General features: G+C 43.0%; 2 protein-coding genes across 2 annotated transcripts in view; one reads left to right on the top strand and one right to left on the bottom strand.

Annotated features, from left to right (window-relative positions):
- Positions 1–1,003: 1,003 nt before the first annotated feature.
- RTF2 (replication termination factor 2) overlaps positions 1,004–27,917 on the bottom strand; it is a 62,181-nt gene continuing 35,267 nt past the window's right edge. The window contains exons 6-9 of the mRNA XM_053394316.1: positions 7,458–7,571; positions 5,100–5,154; positions 3,579–3,671; positions 1,004–1,999 (exon numbers count right to left, since the gene is read on the bottom strand). Of these exons, the coding sequence (XP_053250291.1) occupies positions 1,809–1,999; positions 3,579–3,671; positions 5,100–5,154; positions 7,458–7,571 (453 nt within the window). The 3' untranslated portion in view covers positions 1,004–1,808. The remainder of the gene's footprint in view (positions 2,000–3,578; positions 3,672–5,099; positions 5,155–7,457; positions 7,572–27,917) is intronic.
- Positions 20,632–27,917, top strand: part of LOC128416489 (beta-1,3-galactosyl-O-glycosyl-glycoprotein beta-1,6-N-acetylglucosaminyltransferase 7-like) — a 29,683-nt gene continuing 22,397 nt past the window's right edge. Inside the window, exon 1 of the mRNA XM_053394312.1 lies at positions 20,632–21,005. The gene's annotated coding sequence lies outside the window, so the exon portion shown is untranslated. The remainder of the gene's footprint in view (positions 21,006–27,917) is intronic.

Raw genomic sequence — 27,917 nt, 5'->3', positions numbered from 1 at the left:
CCTTCATGGATCACTTGCTTGTCATGGCGAAGGGGCTTGAATAACTCAGCGAAGCTATGAGCTATTCCGTGCAGGGCTACCCAAGATGGATAGGTCATAGTGGAGTTTTGACTAAACGTAATCCACCTGGAGCAGGAACCAGCAAGCCACTCCAGTATCCCTGCCAAGAAAACTCCATGGACAAAACCTCCAATACTTTGGCCACCTTATGAGAAGAGAAGACTCTCTGGAAAAGACCCTGATGTTGGGAAAGATGGAGGGCACAAGGAGAAGGGAACAACAGAGGACGAGATGGTTGGACAGTGTTCTCGAAGCTACAAACATGAGTCTGACCAAACTGTGGGAAGCAGTGGAAGACAGGAGTGCCTGGGGTGCTCTGGTCCATGGGGTCACGAAGAGTCGGACACGACTAAACAACCACCATCACCACTGTGGAGGCAGAGCATAGCCAGCATGGCTAGTGGTCATTGACAGCCTTCTCCTCCATGAATTTGTCTAATCCCCTCTTAAAGACACCCAACTTGGCGGCCATCACTGGCTCCTCTGGGAGTGAGTTCCACAGTTTAATTACGTGTTGTGTGAAGAAATGCTTTCTTTTATCTATCCCGAATCGTCCAACATTCAGTGACATTGGATAGCCATGAATTCAAGTGTTAGGAGGGAGACCTCCCTCCCCCCATTTACTTTTCCCATGCCATTATTTTATTTATGTCAATCACCTCCTACTTGCCTTTTCTCTAAATTACAAAGTCTCAAATACTACAACCTTCCCTCACGGTTTCAGAGTGGGACGACTAGACTTGGGGTTGCTGTGCATGAGGTCCTGCGCCTGTTTTACGGCAACACCATCTCTGATGAACCGTAGTCTCTTACACGTCTCAGAAGAGTACTAACGCATTTTCTCCTCCCATTCACGTTTCTTCTAATGCAACATCTCCAAAACCTTTTACGATGAAAGTGGGATGGGCTGGACAGCTTTCAACCATGCAATCGAGGGACAATATTAGAATATTGTGCTTTTATTTGTAAGTACAAGGTGCGCAAGAAAAGTCACAAAGGGCTCTGCTTTATTTCTCTGACAAGTGACAGGAATGGAAACCAAAATTAAACATTTAGCAATATCACTTCTATAAAGCTGGCAAGAGCTACACGGGTAAAGATGGACACTCTGGGCTGCCCCCCCCCCAAAAAAAATGTTTTCTGTGGCTCATCACTCCACAGCCCTCTTGAACATAGGATGCTGGCTTCTGCTGTAGCTTCCTCACACTTGGGAAAGAGGACGGTGGAACACCTTCCGTTTGCTGAAGCCTGACCCACCTAGACAAAGCTTTAGCAAACCAAGGAGAAGAACAGGACAGGAAGTGGTCATGCTAATCTCCTATCTAATTACTCTAGCCCCACAATCTACATTCCCATGCAAAAGAAGGTCTGAAAGTCAGGATGCCTGAAAGACAGCAGAAGGTACCCATGCAAGGTAGATGATGTGGGCAGGTCACCTGTTTTGTTCTACATGCATCCAAATTATTCAAAGCGACCAGGACCTGTGGGGGGCGGGATGGAAGGTGGAATCAAGAGCACATCATTTGTGATCCTAACAATTAGTACTTGTTCAAATCACCCCTTTAAAAAACACAACTGATTTCTGCTAACTGCTTTTATATTCTACTTTACATAGTTATATATGGATGGTCCTTCTAAATCGACAGCAAATTGCACTCGGTGCCAAATAACTAAGTCCTCCCTTGTAAGAGGAACTGCAGCAGGGTGGGAAAGGGCAGAGCCTGCTACAAACTGGAAACTTTTCTGTTTTAGAAATAGTATGCTGTATGCGTGATCCAATTGGAAGACTCTTCCTTGGAGCGTTTGGCAGAGCTGTGTGATGTAAAAATAGACTTGTATGCTTCCGATTTCTCTCCTCTGCTTGCGAAGGATCGCTTGGGGCCCTCGGATGAACTTTTGCTGCTTTTTCCAGATGAAGACGATGGACTTTCGCTGACTGCTACAGAATGAAGTAAACAGAACACGTGTCAACATCACCCACAAAACGTGCGTGTAGACACACACAAACACCATACTAAAGAAACCTTTGCCAACCTGGGGCCCTTCAGTTGTTTGAGATTGCAACTCCCATAAGCCGCAGTGCAGACGGCCAATGGTCAGGGATGATCAACATCCATATTTCTTTTTAAGGCTTGTTCAAACTAAAGTCAAGATTAAGTTGCTTAAACTTCTATTTTGCACAGCTGGCACTTGGCACCCTTTGGCAGTTGCCAGGATCCTAGCGCTTCAGCAGGTCCACTGCCAGTATCTATGCTGGTTCTCCCTTAAAACAATTTCAAATCAGCACCTGGTGGCTAGGTCTGGAAGCTACCAATTTTCTTCTCGAAAGAGTCCAGGGTGATGCTGCACTGTAGGAAATGACAGTAATAGTTCTCAAACCCAGTTGCCTGTTGCCTGTTGCCTGTTGCAGATCAGAGTCCTGCTGCTCCTGCCACCAAATAAGCTTACCAAGGCCCACCAACACAGGAGGGCCAAACAAGAGGGCAGTTTGTTTAGGGTCCCCAACCCTCAAACTGGAGCCAACCTTGTTGAAATCATGCAACAACTGAAACAGTTGGTTTTGTTAGAAACATGGACACCAAAGGACGGCTCACAAACAGTTGGAAGTCCTGAAATTGGGAGGGGGTGTGTTGTTTTTTTAAGTAGTCAGCACAACTAGACAGGACATGGCTCATGGAAGCTCTTAGGCCTTGCAAAGAAGAGAGCTATGTTGCACCCACCGCTAGTCCACAAAGACCAAGCTCAGGGAAGCATCTCAAGCCAGCTCACCAATTTAGTGGGGTAGGAGAGCTGGGGGAAAAAAATCGCATCTGGCAATCAATCCACCCCTTTGGTTTCAGGACAGTTCACGGGTAGATGAGTCTAAAAAGCCTGGAACACAAATTTCCACAGCCCTCTAGTGGCTATGGTGGCTCATTTACCAGAAGTAATGTATTTAGCATTAACTCTGGAAGTTTATACTCGATTCTGACTAAACTAAGCCTCCTAGAACAAAATATGTGAACTGTATTGGCATTATTTTCAGCTCCCTTACCCCGCTAATTTCAACAACTAAGCTCAGTGGTTGAGCATCTTGCTTTGCATGTAAAAGGTCCCAGGTTTAAGACTCTGCACCTCCAGAAAGGATTGAGACTGGAACCCTGGAGAGCCACTGACAGCCAGCGTGGACAATACCGAGTTAGATGCACCAACAGGCTGACTCAGTACAAGGCAGAGTCTAATGTTCCTAGTGATAACATTGGTTATGGCTGGCATAGAAACAACTGACCATGGTTAAAGGCAGCAGTGGAAATGCGAGGGAGGGGTGAATTCATTCAACAGGCAAATGACGGAGAGCCTTCCATTCCACGGCTCATACGCAGCCCTCATCTCTCCACGAACAGATGGTCCCAGTTATAGCTGCACCAGCTCAAAGTAGAGTTTTAGGTGAACATCTGGCTGAAAATGGCTAATAAAGGATTATCCACAATATTACTGAACGCAATGTCATGAAACTGCATGAAAATTTTTATACTAACCTGTACTCTTGCAGAAGGCAATGCTTCTATTTTCTCCGGATTTCATGTTTGCTGTATCCTTTTCAGTATTTACTTGAGATGATGTAGGCAAAGCTTAAAAAGACCAAAATAATAATAAAAACCCCACATAAACAGGAAGAGAAAGAAAGAAATTAAAAAGAAAGGTGTGGAATCTGGATCCTATTAAAATCAATAGCAAAAGATTTGTTCAGCAAGAGAGCAGTGCAACCAAAAGTAATTAAACAATAAAACTTCACTCAAGAGTTGGACCAATTAATGATCAACACAGAGAGAGTTGCCACTGAAAAGGACAGTTGTGTATTAGTTCCCTTCAGTCCCTTTCTGCATTGCCTTATATGTGTTGTAACTCCATGATATCCAATGTTCTCCACCATAGCCAAGGACATGGAGAAGAACCATAACGATATCAAGGCATAAGTTATACTAAATGTTGCACAGATGGGGGAGAGCATAAAATAAATGGCTCACTGCATCAGCACCTGTGTACTTAGCAGAAACTTTGTGGCAGGGAACGGCTAAGTTTTAAGTGCAAACTCTGCCTAGCAGCTTAACAAGCTTGTTTACTGCCAAGAGATGATGCTTTGAAGGCATGGGTTGTTGTTGGCTCGTGAACCCTAGTTTGTTTTAACGATGACTTGGCGTTACATGTGAACTCAGCACACTTCCTTAACCATGGTTAGGTCTGGACTCTGTACCTCAGGCACTTCACAAATTCCAAAGGCATGAGGCAACAGTAGGTGGAAAACAAATCAAACGTTGGAGAAACAAGCCACTGTTTGTTTGATCCTTTGTGGGAAAACGTGGTTAACTCATGATTTGTTTCAAAAAACAAAACTGCCCAAACAAACCATGGCTTCAAGTTATGTGTGAATCTGGCCAATATCTTCTAAGCACAAGGTCCTGTGAAGTCCATTCCAACTATATTTGCCCCTTTGTGCGATCTACCTACAGGCTCCTTGTTTTATTTTTTGTCCCTTTAAAAATGGGAGGTGGGGGCAGAGGGAGAGAATCCATTAAGTGAGAAAAGCATTATTGCAGGTTAGTTATGTTTATCACTTTTGTTTTTCCTTAAGGGGATATTTAGTTCATAATGTGCGCCCACCTTTCTATTTACTGTTACTCTTTTTTTTACAGTTTCTAACCTATTCATGTCAAAACAACATGCAAAATGGCCTTTTAAAAGAACACAGTGGCATAGGGATAGGGAAAGGTCATCCATCACTGGAACTAGCCAATAGGGGCGTATCATATTTGCATGGCTATTGCAGATTTCATGAATCAAACCAGAGGTGCTAGCTGCAGGGGTGGGGTGATCCCAGCAACATAATACCGTTGTTTGTGTGCTGGGAAAAGTTGGTTTCTCTGCAAAAGCAGTGCTACCTTGAAGGAAAATGTGTGGGTTCTGGCCAACAAAGGTAATAGCTGCACAAGTTACTGCACTGAAAAGAATAGTAATCTGGAATAGCACTTTGTTGCATCAGCACATGAACACAACCTTACCTTCAGCAGCTTCGGGTTTCACAGTGGTCTCCGCTGACTTAGATTTCTTGGATTTCTGGAAGCAATGGAGATAAACATGAGTGACAACAGCCCAAACTGTGTTTGGTAACAAATCCACCAGTTCCATCGGCACAACTTTGCCATAAGGTTACTCAGTGCTTTTTTCATATTACATTGCTACACAATCCAATCCACTCACACAATTCAGTGCCCACTTTGTGCTCCCTTAAAAGTGGGCATATAAGGCTTATAACATGCAAAGGGAGCAAACTGTATGAGAGACAGAATAATCCCTGAAGAGAAAGGCCACGCTTATCTGCCTGCAGGATCAAGATGTTTTGAAAAATAGCTTGACTCTGATCCTTGAAACTAATTCTAATCATCCTTGAGAGATGGAGAGATATGTTCTTTCTTCCATTATCCACATAATTAAAATGAACCCAACACTAGGAGCATGGCTTTCTCCATAGGGGCTGCCTGTCTCCTTTGGAAATCTCAGCTGGCTAGCTGTTTGAAGTCCCTTTTTAATATTGTTTAAAATAATCTTATTTGAGATCCAGTTAATAGTCTGGGAGCATCTGAGGCTGCAGCATTGCCAAAGCTAAGCAGGTGTGGACCTAAGCAGCCCCTTGAATGGGAAAAGCACAGCGAGTCCTACATAAGAACATGAGAGAGAGAGAGAGAGAGAGAGAGAGAGAGAGAGAGAGAGATTACACCCACCATTAATTATGGTTAGACAATGAGCCCTTTCACCTGATGAATTGGGTTGTTGACAATAAAAAAAAATTGCCACAATAAAAATTAGCTCTGGATGGCCCAGCAATATTACAGTGGATTGAAGTGAAGACACCCCAAACAATGTTAGAATGCATCAGGCCCGCTCAATTTCGGACTTGCCAAGCTGGATGCAGACCACTAGCTATGCTGTGTGGCTTAGGAGGTGGCAGATAACTGCCTTCTTTGTGCAGCCTGAGGCAGGCAGAAAAAGCAGGACACTATGAAGCACTTAGTGGGTTCCATATGCAGCTGATGGTCACCAGTTTGCACAGATCTGCTGCATACATTATTAGCTGCAAGAAAGGCACTGATTCCACTGAGCTATTCCCTTTTCTGCAGATTACCCATGTCTTCCTGGAGGTGGCAGCAATGCATCAGACCTTCCTGTGCAGCAGTTTGAGAGGCAACTAAAGTCTTGCAACTAAAATACATGTGGTAGGAAGATGCAACTAGGGAATGAGACCGATATATTTTCAAAGAATTTTTATCCTCAAAGGTGGCTCACAAGTAGCTTTAAGATTGCTACAAGACCCTGCCAAATGTTGCTGGTCTCTCAGCTGTACCTATAAAGATGCCCTGCTTTGCTTTGCTTCTCTTTCCTAATCCCAACACAGATATGCCTAGCAGTGTTATATGCTTATTTGGAATCAAGCCCTCAGCATGAAAAAAAGCTCTGCCCTAATTTTAGTTTGAAACATGAATGCTGCTTGCAGAATGGCCCGTTTGATTTACTACAGTATCATGTTGAATAGGAAGCCAGATTCAAAACGGAAAGGAGGCCCTTGCAAGAGGAAGTTCTCGTTGCAAGCTATTTTAGCACACCAGCAACACCCTCAGAAGTTAAAGATAGAACTGTGGTTGTTATATTGATGAGTACAATGAGGATCATTAAGGCCATGAGGGGAGGGATCTAAGTAAATGAAGGGATACTCTGTACATTGCAGAATGTGTGTACGTACTGGTGCACCTACATGCTTGTGAAGTTTAGAATTAGGGGGTTAAATGAACTTCACCCCGGATCAATGGATGCAGTGCAAATGTGTGAGTAGTTATCATGTAGCTTGGACCATGTTGATTGGTTTTACACTTTCCTATCCCTAACAGTGAGAAGTGGATGGGGTAAAATGTAAAACGTAAACTACGTCAAGGAAGAGTGACAGTTCTGCTTAAGAGCAGCTGGGTAATGGAACAACTGGGTACTGATTTGAAAAGGAAAACCAATGGGTTTATTTATTTTGATGACGGCATTTGTGGAAGGAAGGAAGAACTATTTCCATGTGAAAGAAGAGCTGGATTAAATTAGTGGCAAGGCCAAAGAAATTATTTATCTCTGATCTAATTAAAAATTACTAACGAGGGCTGAAATTGAAAAACAACAAGCTGTACTTGATAAAAATATTTGCTGGGATTAAATGAGCTGCACCTACAGTTTTATGCTGGGGGCTTTGGGCACTTTAACAGGAGACTGACCCCCTGCCACCATGGAGAAGGTTTTGAAAAAGCTGTTTGTAATAAACTCTGTTCCTGAAGTATTCCATAAATGCACGTGCAAATACATCAGAAAATGCACAAAGCTCTTACCTTCCCCAATTTACTCTTAAGCCTTCTCTCCTCCATTCTTTTCTTCAGCACTTCTACATCCTCTTTTGTACCGTTAAGTACAATCACGTCATCGTCTTGAAAAGAGGCTCCACACTTTCATGAGGAAAGGGAAAAAAGGTTAACAAGGCTTTATATTTTTATGACCACACACGGGCAATGTAATGTGTTGAATGTACATAAAAAAGGGAGGGCGCAAGCTACATAATAATAATAATAATAATAATAATAATAATAATAATAATAAATTTTATTTATATCCCGCCCTCCCCAGCCGAAGCCGGGCTCAGGGCGGCTAACAACAATAAAACAATACAAAAGTACAACACAAACAACACTCTAAAATCATTCATTATAAAATTAATTAAATTCAAGCCACTGGCCACCATTGGGCCAGAGCTCCGCGAAGATTGCCGAGGGAGGGAGTCAGGCTGTGCCCTGGCCAAAGGCCTGGCGGAACAGCTCTGTCTTGCAGGCCCTGCGGAAAGATGTCAAGTCCCGCAGGGCCCTAGTCTCTAGTGACAGAGCGTTCCACCAGGTCGGAGCCACAGCCGAAAAAGCCCTGGCTCTAGTTGAGGCCAGCCTAACTTCTCTGTGGCCTGGGACCTTCAAGATGTTTTTATTTGAAGACCGTAAGTTTCTCTGTGGGGCATACCAGGAGAGGCGGTCCCGTAGGTACGAGGGTCCTAGGCGTATAGGGCTTTAAAGGTTAAAACCAGCACCTTAAACCTGATCCTGTACTCCACCGGGAGCCAGTGCAGTTGATATAGCACCGGATGAATGTGATCTCGCAGCAAAGACCCCGTAAGGAGTCTCGCTGCAGCATTCACATTAGGAGTGTTTTGCTTCGCTACAAAATTAAATTACAATTCAAACATGCATATTCTGCTTCCTTCCCCCTAGTCAGATTTTTATCCTCTCTGCCATTTTTGCAATAAGCCTGTGTCTTGACTGAGAGGATTGCTTAATTCTTTATTTCATAGAATCATAGAATTGTAGAGTTGGAGGGTACCCCATGGGCCATCTAGTCCAACCCCCTGAAATGCAGGAATCTCAACTAAAGCATCCATGACAGACGGCCATCCAATCTCTATTTAAAAACCTCCAATGAAGGAGAGCCCATCACCTCCTGAGGGAGTCCATTCCACTGTCTATGTGATCAGTTTGTAAGCAATCAAGGTACTTGCCACAGTACATATAGGATTGGATCCAGGCAGGATTAACCACATTCTGCACCACAACAAAATCAATCTGAAAAATTAGTCACAATAAACTGAAGCACCATTGATTTCTAGGGCAACTAGCTTAATCTGGACTCAATCCATAGGCCCCACTCCAAAAGCAAGTTAGTAGTTTAGTCAACTGCTGTCACTTTGAAATTAATGAGAAATAAGTAAGTTGCAACCAAATTGTGCTACTGATTGCAAAAGGGTGCAAATGTGACTGATTTGCTCCCTCTGGATTGGGGCCGTGCGTTCCATTAACTCAGCATGGATTTTATCCCCCCCCCTCGTGATTTTAGATGGCATAAAGCAGGGTGGGCTAACCTCCTGCTCAGGGGCCTGATCTGATCCACTGAGCAATTTTTCTGAGCTCCAAAATCACAGCGCTTTGATGGCAGTAGCAAAAAGGAAATAGAGGAGACTAGGGTGGCGAAGGTGGAAAGGGCTAGGGTGGAAAGAGGCTTATATCCCCTCCGTTCAGCTGAGGGTGGCGATGCCTCTGTGTCTGCGTGATACTGCATGGTGACCACACTCCCTGTTGGCATGCAGCCCCTGGAAGGTTGGGCTAAGGGCGATTGTTGCCCTTGGGCAAAAAAGATTAGCTACTCTTGGCTCAAAACTATTTACCTGGTAGTTCATTACATTCTGTCCTACCCTTCCTTCACTGAATTCAGAGTAGTCAAAAGAGGACACCGCGTTCTATCCTGAGAAAACATGACTGGGGAGGTGAGGAAATATCCATTTTTACGGGTGTATTTAATGATGTCATTATATTTGCTGTATCTATTTATCTTTACTAGAACCTTAAGAAAAGAAAACATGACTTGGCTGAGACCATCTAGCTGGCCAACCCAGGATTTGAACCCAGGTCTTCCCAGGCCTGATTCTGTCCATGATGCGGCACAGCTTCTCAACTGGAATTCTACACCGTAAGGTCTAGTAATTTTTACAAGGTGAATATTTAAAAGCGGAAAATGGTACTTTGTTCAAGGAGAAGCAAAACACAATTGCGAAAACACAACAACACAATAATTTAATAGTTCACCTTTCTCCGTAAATTCAGAGCAAAGAAAGAGAAGTATCTAGGTGTAGCGACATTGAGCCGCAAAGGTGGGGGGGAATATCAGAATTTTATTGCTTGCATTTTGTTCTAAACATCCATGATGAAAAAGTGTGTAAATAATATATTTCTAAGGGGGAAACCCCCCAACAGTCTTGCCTTGTCAAAATCAGAATAAAATCTGTCCAGCCATGAGACATACAAATTTGCATACAAGAACTATATGTATCTAAAAAGAACCAATAAAACAACATACAAGTCAACGGACTGTTATGCTAGTGAAATTGGAATAAAATCGCAGAGAAGCCAGGTGTCCATCCCATAATTAACAGCATCCTCACCCATGAATTTTTCATGACATTTCATAGCAGCCAGAGCTTAAGGAGCCACAATACCAGATAGAATTATTGTTTGCCAACAGCTAATCTGACTTGTCTGGCAGCTATTTATAGCAAAGTCTACAAGATTACAGATCTATACCAATATATTTTGATCTTGTACACAACAATTCCCCAAGCAGCAGGGAAAGAAAGCAGAGTCTTACTTACAGCAGCAGCAGCATTAAAAAAGGAAAAGCCTTAGCCCTATGAAAAGTTGCCCCAAACAGCACTGACTCAGGCCTTCCTTTAAACCAAGGAGACATACACTGTTAATAAACAGATATGCACAGGAACCACATCCTGCCCCCCTCTGGCCAAAGATGCATTTAGCTCAGCCTTCATCACTCTGGTACTCTTCAGGTGTCTTGAATTACAAGTCCAGTAATTCCTGACCAACAGCCATTCTGCCTGGGGCTGAGAGGCTGAAGGCAGCTGGAACACAACAATAACTTCAAGATACCAGGTAGGGGAAGGCTGATGTTGCTTTGTGTTATAATAATGCATATTTATTTGAAACACACTAGGTGGTTATACAGAATCGACACTTGCAGGCAGCTCAGGTTTTCAATCTTTCCTAATCCTTATGGCTCCGAAATTGAACTGAGAGTCTCCAAGCAATAATGCCTTGCAAAAATCTCAGCAGCTGGGGATGTGGGGCCACTTCCTAGGACTGCTGGTGACTTGAGGACAAGGCTTCAGTACAGCTACTTGGAATGCTGCAAAAAAAAGTAGCTTGAATTTTGCAAATTTGCAAAAAAAAGGGTTGGGGGTTTGTTTGTTTGTTTGTTTGTTTGTTTGTTTGAAGAATCTATCTTTTGTTATTACATAATTTAAATATTTGGAGGGTGGGAATAGGTGGAGGTAAAGGCTCAAACCTCCTAGGTTTGGAGCTTCATGGGGAAAAGGCGCAGGAACAATGGAAACTGCCTTATTGTCATCCAGACAATTATGACCAGCTAGCGGCTTTAGCCAGTGCTGCCCTTTTGGCTGGAAGGGGTTCTACAAAGTCTCTGGCAGAGGTCTTGCCCAGTACCTGGTACTTGATCCTTTCCCCTTTACTTTTCTTCTTTCTTAAAAACTGGAGGTGCCAGGGATCAAACCTGGGATCTCCTGCATGCAAGCAGAAGGTCATCTGAGACAAGCACAGGTGCGTGATTCATCAGGATGAGTTTCAAATGATGGCAACATATTCAATGAACTGAGATGTAAATTAACAGCACACTCTTATGCATATCACCTGAGAAGAAAGTGCAACTGAGTTCAATGGGGGGAGGGTTTCCCCCCTCCTGAAGGTTGCAACTTAAATCACTACTAATTGAAGCTTTTGCATACTCCTGTGTCCCAGCACTAAGGAAAGAGTTACATTTCCAAAACACATGCATCCAGAGCTCTTTTTCCTCCGACTGCCAGTTCTGCTGAATCATTAATAGGATCTCAATTTGTTGTAGCCTTTAGCTCTCCGTTTTGTTGCCCTTTCTCAGTTTCACTAACCTTGGAATACAATTAGTAAGGCAAAACCACACGAATACTGGTCCATACACTGCAAACTGGGACAGAGGATGTTGTTGTTGTTGTTGTTGTTGTTGTTAAGCATAAAACATACACAATACGGGACAACTGTTGACAGGCGGAATTGGAAAAATGTTCCAGGCACAAAAACCAGTAGGGAGAAAGCATGGAAGAGACTGTGGGAAGAGTGGAGAACTGGGTGGATAGGAGATGCACAACTGGTGATGCCACTGAGAGGTGAAAGCAGCCCACCTGAAGTCTGGATTTGGATTATATTAGAAAATAAAATAACAAAACGCTGGGCTTTCCCTCCAGGAAAGGGAATTTCAAAAGTTGCTGACCTTCTCAGAACTGAAAGGGGATCAACAGCACAGGTTTGCTGCTGGCTTCTTTGCTATTTGCACCTGTCTCTTGCTATCTACTATCTCATTTAGACACAAAATCCTCATAGCATCTGCAAGCATACCCACAAAGAACAGCAATGCTTTTCTCATAATGACAGGAAGCCAGCACACATCCGTGGATAGGTGATGCCAACGGATGAAAAAATGAGAGAGGGAGATCAAGTATCTTTTAATGGTGGGTGCATTCAGCTTTATAGTTTGGTTTTCCAGTTGTTGTTTTCTAGCTTTCCTAGCAATTACGAAACAGGAAGCCATTGAAATACAGTCCTGAAGCTCGAAGGCACTGAAAGCACATTTAAGTCATTTGCATGTTTCCAGAGAGGCAGCAGTTTCAAAGTTAGATTTTAAGTGAGAAGTTCCTGGTGTGGTTGCAGAATAAGCCTGTCTCTGTGCTTTCACTCTACATTTTGCGGGTAAGTGTACTTGCTTTACTTGATCGGCTGTTACTCTGCTGTCATAATGCATTTTCTGACCCTTTGTAGGTGATGTTCAATGTACAGGGCAGTTACAGGGTCTTCAGATAAATCCTGTGTTACTTGCTTAGAGCGAATAGAGCCTAGGGACATGTTGAGCATGAGATTGTATGTCTTTTAGTAGTCTGGGTGTATACTGCACCACAATAAATCCACACTCTGCTGTCAGAACAATGTGTTCCAATTTGGTACACTTGTGTATGTATTTTCTTTGTGTTAGTTGTTCTGCAAATGTTATGAGTGCACAGGTCAAGAAGGGAAATGTGACGGGGGGGGGGAAAGGGCAAGGAGACTGGGCACACACTGGCAGCAGAGGCGGGGGGCACAGAATCATTGTTGGGAACTGGGGAGGGTCCCCAAGTCTCATGGTCACTGGAAGGTGAGACCAACAGCCACACTTACACTATGAGCCTTCATCAGAGAGTGCTTTGGTCATGATTTCCTTTAAGATTTCCTTTTAAAAAATTGAGAGCCAAGATGGTTGAAATTCTGTGCTTGTGTTGTAAACTCATTGCCAGAATACAAAGATCTGTTAACAGTCACAGAGATCCTATCATACATTTAATTATCTGGAGCAATTTTGTAGCCGCTGCTAAACTTCGGCAATATCACTCACCCAGGACCAATGCCTAATAATATGATTTATATAGCACCTTGCACAGACACATCGGCAAAAATAGATAGGTCCCTGCACCTGTCCACCCCATGAGTTTGCTATGTAAAAGAAATATAACAACTAGAGCTGTTAAAAAGTGTGATGTAATTAGACTCTGAACAGAGTGTTCTAGAGTGCCATAATGTCTACTTTTCTATCACTTACTATCAAAAGTATGATCCATGACTGAACACAGATGAAGTCTTGTCTTTGATAATGCTCCCAGAACTGCAGAACACCATAAAGGTAAAATGAGCAAGATACTCATGGCACCAGTGCCAGAAATAATAGTAATAATAGCAGTAGTAGTAGTAGCAGTAGTGATGGTGGTGGTGGTGATGACGATGATGTATTGTATTCAGTGTAGCACTAAGGCTTACGTTCCATTAGCACATGGGTCTCTCCTTGTGGAACGGGACTTCTCTGTGCTTCTCCCTGCTTGCAACCCTCCTAAAACTATTCTGAGACTTCCTCTGGAACAGATCTGAGGTGATTATGGGGATGCATGGGGGGAGGAGAGTGAGGAAGACTAATTGTGTGCCAGTACAGTGGTACCTCGGGTTAAGTACTTAGTTTGTTCCGGAGGTCCATTCTTAACCTGAAACTGTTCTTAACCTGAAGCACCACTTTAGCTAATGGGGCCTCCTGCTGCTGCCATGCTGCCGGAGCACAATTTCTGTTCTCATCCTGAAGCAAAGTTCTTAACCCGAGGTACTATTTCTGGGTAAGTGGAGTCTGTAACCTGAAGCGTATGTAAGCCGAGGTGCCACTGTAACTATTTCACTGAATACCACCCAATGATGCCATGCTTAAAAAGACCCCAAAGGCAGGGGTACCCATGTGCTTCCAGATGTTGTTGGGCTCCAATGCAACAATGCTCTCATCCATCACGGTCAACAGTCAAAGGATGACAGAATCTTGAGGGTGCCTCCTTAGGGACCTATACACCTCAGGATCTTGTATGTAATGCAGGAATATACAGATATGTATGACTATTAATATACAACAGTGCATCACAGAATGAAACCTGCAATGTGTAAGATTCTGATTTGCTTCTAAGATACGCTTCTAGGACAACTGGCAACAGGAAATGCAATCTGAAAGCACATGGGCAGTTTCAAGAAAAGGCTAGATCGTTGGGCGGGAATTTCCCACACCGTTTCCCCAACTCTGCCCCACTGCCCCAATCTATGAGTTTTAGTTCCTGAATTTCAGCCTTTCCCCCAGATTAAGTTAAGAGCTTTGAAACTTTTACTGATTACCATATTTTCATCCTCGTTTCCAAGCAGTTCTCATCTCAAAAATCACCACACGTAAATTAAAAAAGGAAAAGAGATAAGGCACTGTCACCAAGCTTACAAATACAAACAAGGGAAGGAAAGTGGAGAGGAAAGCTGGAGGAGAAAAATCAGTTATTTAAGTCTAGGGCAGGGGTTCCCAATTAGCTAATTGCTGAGGACCCCCTATTTTTCAAAATCCAAGCCACGGAACCCCTACTTTTGAAAATTTTGTTTACTCTATGGTAGTTACGTCAAAATTGTTATCACTGTGTGATTTCAAAACCAATTTTGGCCAATATATTGAAAAACCACACAGCGCTAAAACAGACCATAAAATTTGTGGTATTACCATGCAAAAATGACAAAAAATGGGGGGGGGGAAGCAAGGAATGGGGCCGCAGACCTCTTGAGTGTTTTGCGGACCCCCAGGGGTCCCCAGACCCCTAACTGGGAACTACTGCTCTAGGGGAAGAGCTATAAGATAAGTGGGAACTGAAATCCAGTTGGCCCCAAGATGGATCTTCCCTTGCTAATGTTCTTTTTTTCTGAATAGTAGCTGCGGACACCTGTTCCCTTGGCTGATGGGTGGGACTAGAGGGTCCTTCCCCTTGCTTCTTCAGCCTCACAGCAACAGGTTGTTAGATCAGAGCATTCTTCCAGACTGAAAGTGGGGAAGTGAGCCCCCTGCCGTGGCTCCTGTTCTAGGTGATAGACAAGCCCAGGATGGACTCCTCTTGCCTTGATGCTGTTATTCCTAGGAGACACCTCCCAGGTGCCCTGGTCCCTTGGCCACTGAAAGAGACTCCTGCAGTTCTTGGGATTTTCTGGCTACTGTTTTTGGCATTCTACCCTATGCAGAAACAGGACCCACTTATAGGTACTGTCAGGAGTTTTCTGAGTCTGGCGCTAACTAAACTGCAGAGTGCCGCAGGAGAAAGGCAATAAAAGCGCTCCAAGGCTGCTGCACTATACATTGCAGCAGGTTTTAAGTCACTCTCAGGGCTGACTCACACATCTGCTTATTCCATGATTTCTCAACGAACAACTGCTTCCACTGAAAGAGGTAGTTTGAGGTCACATGTTAACTCCTTTGAGGTTTTACACATACAAGAATGCCGTTAATGTTGCAGTCGTCAAGTCAAATTGCACGTGTGATTTCATCCTGTTTTGGCTTCTGAGAGAACCTGGGAAGCAGTTCAGTTCTCTGGGAAGCAGTTCAGTTCTCACTCTATTTATTTCACTAAATAAAGGGACGCGGGTGGCGCTGTGGGTAAAACCTCAGCGCCTAGGACTTGCCGATCGTCAGGTCGGCGGTTCGAATCCCCGCGGCGGGGTGCGCTCCCGTTGCTTGGTCCCAGCGCCTGCCAACCTAGCAGTTCGAAAGCACCCCCGGGTGCAAGTAGATAAATAGGGACCGCTTACTAGCGGGAAGGTAAACGGCGTTTCCGTGTGCTGCGCTGGCTCGCCAGATGCAGCTTGTCACACTGGCCACGTGACCCGGAAGTGTCTTCGGACAGCACTGGCCCCCGGCCTCTTAAGTGAGATGGGCGCGCAACCCCAGAGTCGGACACGACTGGCCCGTACGGGCAGGGGTACCTTTACCTTTTTAAATAGAGTGAGAAGCATCTGAACAACCACCATCCATTCTTGTTCTGCACCATGCCCAATCGTATATATGTTGCAGAGCATCTGGGGTGGGGTCAAGCAAACAATGGTTAAGGAAGGGTATTGCATTTGCACATGACACCAAGCCACAGTTAAAATAAACCAAGGTTCATAAACCAACAACAAACTATGGATTCAGATTATGGTTTGCTGGCAAGAAACAAACCAAACAGTTATGCTGCTGGGCCATGTACACACGCAACACTGAGCAATGATTTAATAAATCACAGTGTCATAAACCACGGTTTAGCATTAGTTTGCATACAGGAATAGAGGTTCATGCTTGGATTGGAAGCACTGGATTATTTTCCCTTCTCCTCACTATGCATGCCCTAACAGATTTTTCCTATACATTAAGCCTTTTTTCAAGCATTAATGTAGTTAACTAAGACAGGTTGGAGTAATGTAACCATAACTATAAAGAAGGCTTTAAAGAATTATTTTTAAGGGCAATAAAGTCCATAGGTTATTTACTCCGCTATTGAAGACTAATCCTTGGAATAAGCAGCAAAAACCATTGTTGTGCCAACATAAACAAGGATGTTGCAAAAGAATGTTCAGGAAACAAGAGGCTTTTCAACAATTCATGGTTTTTGTGTAGTTGTGCTGTTTCTCCTTCCTGGAGTTGAAGGGAGTTCAGGGCAACTTTCACAGGGAAAGTTTTCTTTGGAAGAAAGAGGACTGGAGAGTTACTGTGTTTTTCTAATTTTTGTTTTCATTTATAAATAAAGAGGCTGACACACTGTGAGTAGCAGACTCACAGAACATGAGCCTAAATTATTTACTTCTTCAAAACATCTATACCCCAGTCTTTAGCCAGAAAAGCTCTCAGAGTGGCTTACAAACCAATAAAAATAACATAGCCCCTGCCCCCACTCAAAATCTAAAACCTAAGGAGACATAAAACAAAAGGAGAAAAGGGAGAGGAAGAGGAAAACAAACTCACTCAGACAACATTTTAGTACCTTTCCTACTTATCCTGTAAGAAATAATATAATCCCTATATTCTGGAATAAGAAGGTTAATCAACCATATAAATGCAGCTGTTGTTCTATTATGCAATGTACAAAGGCTGTCCTCCTTCTATTCTTTGGAATAGGCTTGTCCTTGGTGAATAGTTGGCCTGCACTGTGTTTAAAGCCACTCTAACATATCTGCCGGTAAAGTGGGAAGGGATGAAACTGGTCTGCCCAGTCTGAGGGAGTTGAAAGAAGTGGGGTTGTCATTGGTTGTTTTGTGTGTGTGTGTGTGTGTGATATTTTATGTGCTAAAAGGTGAGGTTCTTTTGCAGGGGGTGGGGGTAGGTTCCATCTAACCTTGGGGAAGATGCACCAGACACCATCACTTCCTAGTGCTCTCACCCATCTTCCCTACTCACAGAGGCAATCAGTTTCCACTCTCCTGTGAAGAAGAGTAGCAGTACAGAGCAGCTCTGGAGCTTAATGGTATCAACTGGGCCCCCATGAGCCTTCCTGCTCCAACAGGAATAGCTGTATAAGACAACAGTTTCTAGCTAGTCTCTAGAAGGTCAGCAGTTCACCCTGTAAGGTCAACAACCTCTGGCTGCATTACAGCCAATTTCAGGAAGGTTAGGTCATCACCTGTTTCTGGAATCCTCAGTATCAGGCTGTGATAGAATGATCTTCCATGAATTTGCCCAGATCCCTTTTAAAGCCATCTAAATTGGTGGCTATCACCACATCCTGAGGATGTCAGGATAGATAGACCATGCTGTGCTAGACGGGCAAATTGACCGGCCTTAAATAATGCAACTTTCTATGTGGCAGAAAACGTGCCATACTGTATATACTTACAGTCCGCCATTCACCAAATGGCTCCAGGATGAGCGATAAAAAATATAACCACTAAAACAACTATAAAATAAAAACCAGAAAGCTAACTGAAAACAAAAAGCAGAAGCACAGAACAATGCAGAAAGGAAAGTGCCCGCTCAACCCACGACCTAGGTAAGAAGTGTTTACTTGATCAATTGCTCAAAAAACATGCAAAGATGGTGCAAGGTGCATCTCAGAGGGGAGCTCATTCCACAAGTTGGGGGCCAACAGAAAGAAGGCTGCCCCACATGCCCCCTTACCACAGAGGGAGGCCTACAAGGAGACTCAGATATTTGCTATTGCAGCTTTGTTGCAGCTAGGGGATTTTCCTGCTTTTTGAGAGGCAAAGGCGCAATGTTATCTAGTTTGGTTCTACAGATGATGTTGCTATGTTGTTTTATTATTAATTAAATCTGTTGGTTGTTTTATGTTGCCCAGGGCAACCCATAGTGACTTGCAATCAGCCAACCAACCAACCAACCGTTGCAGTTACAGCTCAAATCTCTTCTCTTTAATTGTGCTGCCCTAAAAGTTAATGTCTTGCGTAGCAGGGCCATAAATACAGAATACAATCTATGCAGGCCAGCAACTCTTCAAAGACAGAACAACGCATTTAGACCGTAGAACTGTCCAGTTCCAGTCATGAGGAAAAAATATCTTTAAAATTAGTGGGGAAGGAAAATGGATAACGTCTCATCACAAATTCCAGTACTCATCAAAAGCAATGTATCTTAAGACTCAGGAGATGGTATCCAATTCATTCTTTCCATTAGGACAAGGATTTACACTCACAAAACAAAACATCCTCCTCCCTCCCCCTGCACATTTCCTGTGCCCTCCCCAAATCTACTCCAGAGGGTTGGGGAAAACTCTAGAACAGATTTAAGGAGTGCACAGAGGGAGGAGGAAAGCGCTGTGCAAGCAAGAAAGGCTTCCACTGATGGAGCATTCACATAGCACTACTTTGGATACAACCCAAATATTTTTCTGAAGTGTTTACAGGTGGGCATAACAGGGATGTACAGCAAGGAGACAAAAGAAAGCAAATACTTATATATGAATAAGATTACATATTAAGAGCAGGATTTTTTAAACACACACACACACACACACACACTGCACTTAAAAGGTTGATAGGGCTTAGGAAAAGCTGGGCAGAAAGTGGCAGTTTCCTGTTTTATTGCCTCAAGCATTTTGACATACAGCATGTCTGCTTGGGCTAAGCCCACAACAGAGAACTTTTTTGTGCACCATCAGGAACGTACACGTTTTATTGTACTTATATGGCCATTTAAGCTTCATTTAAAAAAACAAAAACAAAACTCTAGTGCAACATCGCCACCTTCTTTGACGGCACTTCCTGGAACTCCTATGGCTCTACAAGCAGCCATATTTGTTTTTAAAGGGGAGGGAGGCATAGATCTGTTCCGTAGATAGTCTGTCACTATGGGTGGAATTGTCGTAAAAATCTTTGCTGGATGCTGCTCTGCCAGCTATGTAATTGTCACACCAGCATTTTGCCAGCCTGCTGACCTCCAGACGTTTTGGCCTACAACTCCCATCAGTCTCGCGTGCTGCTTGGGGCTGATGGAAGTTGTAGTCTAAAACATCTGGAAGGCAACAGGCTGGTGAAGGCTAGATTATGCAATAAAATGGCTGGTGATGGTTGATGGTGATTTAACTGGTTTATTGTAGCAAAAGCTTCCGTAGGCAAGTGCCTAAACCATACTTTATATCTTTGGAATTCATGAAAGCATTGATAAATAACTATTTTAGAATGTTAGTTGTCTTTAGCTTTTGTGGAAATAATTCTGCAGTCTCCTTTTTAAAAAAATTAAACAAAATTTCAGTGTTACACGTGCACAATAGCACTTCTCTAAAATAACTGAGTATTCCTGAAAGGCTCAATCTCACTGTGTGAATGAAGCACTCTTCAAAAAAAGCACAATGATAAAGTGTTTAATGAAGCAGGAATGGTAGGGGATTAAATTGAAGCCTTGCTGCCCCCTAGACAGTTTATAGGAACAATTTCTGGTTTTAGAACAGGGCTCAGTGCATGGCCCTAACAGCTGAACTGGGGAGAATGGGCACCCCTCTCCCACCTAATTGCATATGTGCTTTTCAAGGCAGCTAGAAATATACACATAGAAACCCATTTCCGTATGTGCATGGCTCCTCCTGATTGCATCCAAATGTCTACCCATATTATTATTATTATTATTATTATTATTATTATTATTATTATTAGAACAGCTTTAGTTAAAACTGAGAATTAGAACAAAGCTACAGAATTCTGCATAGAGACCATTTAAAATTTCTTTCCCCCCACTCCATGCATCCCGCAGCTCTCAATTCATTATTTAAACTTCCAAACCAACCACTTAAATGAAACACAAAAGCATTCACACATTAAGATGACGAAAGAAGTGAAATTATTTAGATTGGGAGGAAGGCACAAAGCCAGATTCCTCAGCCTGATTCATTATTTCTTCACTCCTCCCTGGTAGGCAAAAAATCCTTACACTCCTCTCACATGCCTGTCATCAAGTGGAAAGTTTCAGCAACCGGAGAGTTAAAAAAAGAAAAAGAAAAGCAAAAGATTTTTTTCACATTGTTCACTGTACTCTGCTAGCAGCCTAGAGGTTAAAGCCATACCAAGACTATTTATAATCAACAGCAATGCTTTATCTACAGATCTCATTTAAAAAGACTGGTTTCACTGCCTTAAAAGGCTGTCTGAACAACAACAACAACAACAACAAAATCCAGAAAAACACAAGCTATTTTTAATTATGTCATCCAGTACATTATTGCTGCTGAATCCAAAAACACGGGACTTAAGTGGTTAAGGAAAACTAATCCTAAAATACAAACATTTCACGTTAATTATTAACTACTTTCATGTGATGGAAGGTCTCCACATGAGAAAGGGAAGGACCGCATGAGAAAGGGAAGTCTGAATCTGCCTGAAGGGCAATGGATCCTGAGAATTTTCTCTCTCATTTCTCAAATTTGGCTCCAAACAGTCTGCCTTTTCCAGCAGAGGGTGAGTTTATTATTTCTAAACTTTATGGTGTTTTTTAAAAAATTTAAATTACAACCTGCTTCAAAATCAGGGTCACTTACAGTGCAATCCAATATCTGCTTACTCTTGAACTTAACAGGACTTACTTCTGAGTAGACAGAAGTATATAGAATTTTACTGGGGGGGGTGGAGATTCACACCTGTCTATTACCCATTTATTTTCTGCCAAAGCATTTTCTTGAATAAATGTGCCAATCTCTTTCTTAGTAGGTATTGAGCTAAAACCAAACAACTAAAACTGGAGAACGGGCTCTTTTGGTTCACTTAAAAATCGAAATCCTTGTGAGTCAGCCAATTTCCACCCCTACCATAAACAATCCCAAGTCAGTCACCTCCTCTGACTCCTGAGATTAGCATTTTTGGAACACAATTTTAAACAGTTAATCCTTGTTTGTGAATAAACATGTTGAACAAGGGAAAACAGAATAACTATCTAGTGTTACATATATAGCATTACAGCTGTTGGTTTCTAGTTGGCAGTAATATTTCACTGCAGTTCCTGCAGTTTAAAAAGAGAAAAGATTTCATCTGAAAAACGAAAGGAAGGGACAATAAAAGTGGCCATCACCTGTACTGGTTAAGTGTGTTCAGGTTCTGCTGAATTCCGAGAGCTCACCCACGGCTCCTATTCTTAAACATCTTTTAGGGAAGGAGAAGATGGTGGTCTGTTTTGCTTACACTGCAGGAAGGAGCAATCAAACGATATGCCCCAGGGTTAGGCCATTCAGACCACCACATTACTGTTGCTTTTAACTCCCCCCACCCAACAAACTCCAGCCTGAATCTGGCAGCAAGTCTTCCTCTGTGGTGTGTGGCTCTCTCAAGCATGTGGTTTAATTTGTGGAGGAAACTGATGTGTGGAAGATACTGTCTTGGGACAGACAGCTAGACCCGATGCCCTTCTGGTGTATCCAAGCTTTATGATTTATGTTTTGTGGACAAGGCAGTTTATCTTATTCATGAAGCTATGGCTATGCTATGTGTTCTACAAAATATGCAAAGCCAGGATTTTTGAGCACTGGACATTAAAAAGTTGCTCACCCTGAGCTATTCCAGAATCATGGCGCAGTGTTAGTGCCACTTCGCATGGAGCAAACAGTATGAAATCTTCAGCACATTCCTTTTATTGTGTACACGGATGCTGGGAACTTGCCACAAGCCATGGTTTCTCAATGCACCTAACATGGGCTCAGATGAAATGATGAACTATGGTTTGGCAACTTAGGATCACATCTGTGGGCATGTGATACGGGGTGGGAAATTTCCTGGGGGGAAATTCGTGTTTTATTTTTCTGTGGACAAATAATCAGTTTTGTATGTTCACTAGTAACAATGAATAGGTACCTAACTGCAAATAAAATAGGAGGAACTGTGGAAGTTTCCAAGTTGTAATTAATGCTTTTCAAGTGATTATTTCTAGCAAGTATGTGAGTCTGCGCATCAACCACAATTCTTTGGGTTCCTAATTTTGTGTCAACAGTTTTCAATACCTTTACTTTTTTCTTAAATGCAAACAACACAAGTAAGTACATGCTGCTATCTTTAAAAGTTTACAAGTATTCCAGTAAAAATTTCTACATACTAGAACATTTGAACCACATTAAGTGCTCCCAAACTATGATTTGCAAACGCAAACTTAAAATTTTATTTTATTTTATTTATTGCAAACTGATTTGGAGGTGAGGTACTATCATAATTTGACATAACACTGGCCAAAGATGGTTTTGTTTTGTTTTTTTAAAAAAAAAACTATTGAAAGGGGAGCCTGCGTGAGAGACTATGCACCAAACCATGGTTTGGCATTATGTCTGAACCGAGCCACTGTGTACATGCTGTGAACTATAGGCAACAAAAGGCAAGTGACAATCTACACATGAAATTTCACACAACGTATTTACGGAAAACGCAATGTGAGAACTAATCCTGAGACTCATAATGCATACTTTAAGAAGCAGAAAAGGAAATTTGGATATGGTGAAGATCTATCATTGACAGAGCTACAGATTGTATGAGTCTCACAACAGCTTCCATCTAGCACAGTAGTGTTTACTTTGAATGACAGTAGCTCTTCAAAAACAGTTGAAGTAGTTATCTGAAACCCTGAAGTGAAGGCGCCGATGAATGAACCAGTGACCGACGGCATACAATGCACAGGCTTGACCACTGAGCTTTGGCCCCCTCTTCATTAAACATTAATACACACATCACCATTACAAAATAACTTTTCTCAAGCTTGCAGCAGTTAGTAAGAAAGGAATGGCTGTACTTTACTCAGGGTCTGTAAAGGTTTACTTCCAAGTACCTCTATCTGCTCCAATTCCATCAGCAGCTCTGTTGTGCCTTTGCGGCACAAACTGAACACAGGTGTCGTTCTATTATCCTATGAGATTCGGCCCATGAATCCCTCTAAATAGCTAATAAGGAAACGGAAGTCTCAAAATATGCTTCAATTGTATACTCAAATGTTATTAAAAAAAAGGAAAATACTCTTTGATAGTAGTGAAGTTTCTACAGCATGATAATCAGAGATTGAAAAACAGAGTAAAGATGGTGGATATTGCAAAACTCCAGGTCAGGGGCGTCCAACAGGTCGATCACAATCTACCGGTAAATCACGGGGTGTCTCTGGTCGATCCTGGACGTTCTTGGGACCCCGATGGCCCCCCCAAAAGAAAAGCTCAACAGCTTTGGCTCATCCTCCCCCCAAATAGCTCAACAACTTTGATGGGTAGATCACTGCCAGTTTTTTTATAGTGGGAGTAGATCGCAGTCTCTTGGAAGTTGGACGTGCCTGCTCTAGGTGAAATCTGATAGATAATCCCTCCACCACTTTACATCTATTGCTGGTGAAATGTTGTCTCTATTTTCCAAGGGGTACGTATGATTTCAGGGATACCTTTAATTATGTATGCATTGTTTCATTAAGTTTCTAGAAGTTAAATAACTAGCCAGAACCATCCTGTTTCTGTTCCCCCTCCTCTTTGGATCCAGCACAGGAATCATCCTCTTTAACAATTAGACGGTTTTAAATTCTGTGTTCTCTGTGTTAAGAGCATTACCGCAAAAACAAGAGCTTCCTTTGTATATATATAAATTTATGCAAATAAGTTATACTCAGAGTATTTGTGCAATGATTTCAGAGGGTCTAGTCTGAATAGCACTTTTATACACATTTATTATGACATTAGCTTGCATGGACTTCTGTCTGTGGTGGTCCATGAAAGCTACGTTGTAATAAATTTGGTGCACTTTAAGGTGCACTGAAATCACTTGTAAAGAAAAACTAAATGGCATTATTAATTGCCTTTATATCCTCCCTAAAGAGTCCAGGGTGGCAAACACACAAGCGACAAAACAACTAAAATATTTAAAACAATTCCAATACTAGGAAAGGTCTGTATTAAAAAGACTTGTTGAAAGAGGAGGGTCTTCTGTAGGTACTGAAAAGATAACAGTGAGGGCACCTAATATTTAACCGGAAGGAATTCCAAAGGGTTGGTACCACCATACTAAAGGCCTGATTCCTATATTGTTGTGTGGAGACCACCTGATAAGATGGTACCTGCAGGAAGCCTTCACCTGCAATGATCAGCGACTGGATAGATATGTTGGGATACTGCCAGGGAGATAAAGTCCATCTTGGCCCCCAAGCTCGGTGCCGGACGATCCATCGACCTCCCGTAGTCAGGCAATATCAGCAATTCAGCGACACTAAGCCTCAGGCTTAGTGCACACTATATCAGCAGAATTCACACAGCAGGAAGTTGCACAAGCAGAGAGCAGAACATGCATATTTACAGTTTATTAGGCATTGGTCAGAACAAAGAAATCATGACCGTCTCCTCCGACTGCTCAGGCAAGACAGCCAAAAACGAAACGAACTTACAACATAAACATCCTGTGAGACAGGAACTTACGCAGGCTGTTATACAAACATCCTGCTCCCTTTTAAGGTGGAACGGAAATATCCTAACATCCTCCCCCTTTCCGTGTAACCTGTAGTACCTGTGGTTCAACCCAATTGCAACCTTTGTGCGTAAACCTTCAGTTGTTCTCTGTTAACAACCTTAGACAACAGATCAGCAGGAATTTCATTTCCTGGCATGTAGGACACTTGAATGAGTCCTTTCTGAATACACTCTCTTGCACGATGTAGCTTAATCTGCAAGTACTTGGTCCTTTGCTTGCAACTCTCTGAGTTCAGCAAAGCCAAACAAGATCTATTGTCTTGATACACTTGTATAGGACATTTCACAGAAACCCCAATGTCCTTAAACAGTTGCATCAACCATTCACAATCCATGAGTGAAAATGACAGAGCATTGAGTTCTGCTTCACAGGAACTTAGGCTAACTGTTGTCTGCTTTTTGCACAACCAGTCAAACAGGCAGTGGTTGTACATGTAGCATACTCCAGAAGTGCTTGTACCATCCGTGGTGTCACTTCCAAAACTTGCATCTGCAAAGATTTCAAGACCTCCAGTCTTCTGACTGGTGAACCTCAGCCTGTAGTGCATAGTCCCTTTCAAATAGCGGGCTATGCGCTTCAGAGCTTTCCAATCCTGAACAGTAGGATTGTTAGCATGTCTGCTAAGCAGGTTAGTGCTTACAGCAATGTCAGGTCTCGAACATCTAGCAATGAAATTCAACTTGCCTAGAATGCATCTGTATAGCGTTGTGTCAGAAAACGCTTCAGCAGTACTGTCTACCTGGTAACCTGTCACCATCGGTGTGTCTGCTGGGTTTGCATCAACCAAATTCAACCTGGTTAATACATCAGTAATTTTCTGTGTTTGGTGTACCAGAAAATTACCTGCTTGGTCCCTCTCCACCTGCAGAGAAAGATAGTTGGATACCTCACCAAGATCCTTCATGTCAAAGTGCTCCTTCAGCTGAGCTAGGGTGCTTTGGTAGAAAGCCTGATTCTTCCAAAACATCAGAAGATCATCAACAAAACATAAACAATACAGTTTGTTTTGCCCCTCCTCCTTGACAAACACACATGGATCAGCTTTGCCCTGGTGAAAACCTAGAGAAAGCAACGTTTCAGTGAGTTTTGTGTTCCAACACCTGGCACTCTGCTTGAGACCATATAGGGATTTCCGCAGTTTACAGACCATTCCCTTCTGTATCTGCATTCCATCAGGTGGAAGCATGTACAGCTGCTCGTTCAAAATCCCGTACAAAAAAGCTGTATTTATGTCATGATGGGAAACATGCAGTTTCTCCTCCGCAGCGATCTTGAGCATCAGCCGAATGCTCTCATATTTGACCGTGGGTGAGTAGGTCTCGTGGTAATCCTGTCCTGGTACCTGTGAAAAACCTCTGGCAACCAATCTGGCTTTGTGTCTGACAACCTTGCCATTCTGGTCTGTCTTGGCCTTGAAGACCCATTTGCTGCCAACCAGTCTCATTCCTGGGACTACCGGTACCAGTTCCCAAGTTTGGTTCCTGTTCAAGGAATCAACTTCAGCCTTCATGGCATTGAGCCAAGGCTCAGCATCCTTAGAGGTTAACTCTTGGACCTCTTTGAAGCTTGAAGGTTCCCACACCTTCTCTGAGCTACTAAGAACAGCAGTTGCCATCTTAGCAAACTCATCAGCAAATCTCTTTGGAGGTTTGCCTTTGGTCGCCCTTTCAGACCTGCGAACCAGACGCAAGTCTTCTGGACTCATCTCCTCCTTCTTAGGAGAATAGTGACCAATGGTGAACAGTGGTTCTTCCAGTTCATTGTCAGACTCATCAGATGGTCTGACTGAGGCCTTTGCGCTCTTGTAGTCTGCTGTGTCATCACTGTCACTGACAGCAGCAGCAGCGCCGCCCACTGAACTGGAATCCGAACTCTGATCATCATCATCATCATCATCCTCAGTTTCCTCAGCTTTCTCAGCATGATCTGCTTTCTTCACATCACCTTCATCCTCCTCTGGGTAACTCTGGAAAATTCCCACATTTTCCCCCCATTTAGGATTGTACTCAACACTCCTTGTGAACTTTATGGATTTTAAGTTAGTCATCCATACCCTGTATGCACCTTTTTCGTACCCCATGAACAAACCATGTGCCCCACGCTTCCCAAGCTTGTTGCTTTGTGGGGTGTGCACCCACATGTCAGAACCAAAGATTCTCAAGTGCTTGGTGTTAGGTTTCTTACCAAACATCTTCTCATAGGGAGTGCAGCCAATAGGTGATGACAGTCTGCGATTAAAACTGTAAACAAAATTCGAGAGAGCTTCCCCCCAAAACTTCTCAGGGAGGTTGGCATCATGCAACAAGGTTTTTATTCCTTGCAGCAACGTTTGATTTGCTCTCTCCGCAAGCCCATTCATCCATGGCGATCTAGGCGTTGACAAGTCATGCTGGATTCCCTTCTCAGTCAGGAAAGCTTCAAACTGCTGAGAAGTGAATTCCCCGCCTCGATCAGTAAACAGACAGCCAATCCGTTTACCGTGAGCATTCTCCAACCAAGCACAGAATGCCTTGAACTTAGGAAATGCTTGCGATTTCTGCTCGAGCATAAACACATGAATGTACCTGGAAAAAGAATCAATTAGAACCATGAAGTACCTTGCTCTACCCAAAGAGGGCGCTAGAGGACCTACCAGGTCTGCATGAACTAGCTGGTAGGGTTTGGAAGCCTGCCTGCTAGACTCCTTGCCTTTTGGAGCAACCTTCACCTTGTTCTCTGCACAAGATACACATTTCATGTGAAATTTGCAAGGTTTGATGTCCAAACCTTCAACCAACCCAGGCATCTTGGCTAGCGCTTGCCAAGAGAGGTGACAAAACCTTCGATGTGCATCATGAATGCAACCTGCATGAAGAACCTTGTTAGTTTGTGCAACACAACAAGTATCAGCATTAGACATAACAG

The sequence above is a fragment of the Podarcis raffonei genome, chromosome 6, assembly GCF_027172205.1.
Source record: "Podarcis raffonei isolate rPodRaf1 chromosome 6, rPodRaf1.pri, whole genome shotgun sequence".
Lineage (NCBI taxonomy): Eukaryota > Metazoa > Chordata > Lepidosauria > Squamata > Lacertidae > Podarcis > Podarcis raffonei.
This window is presented reverse-complemented; position numbering and strand designations above follow the sequence as displayed.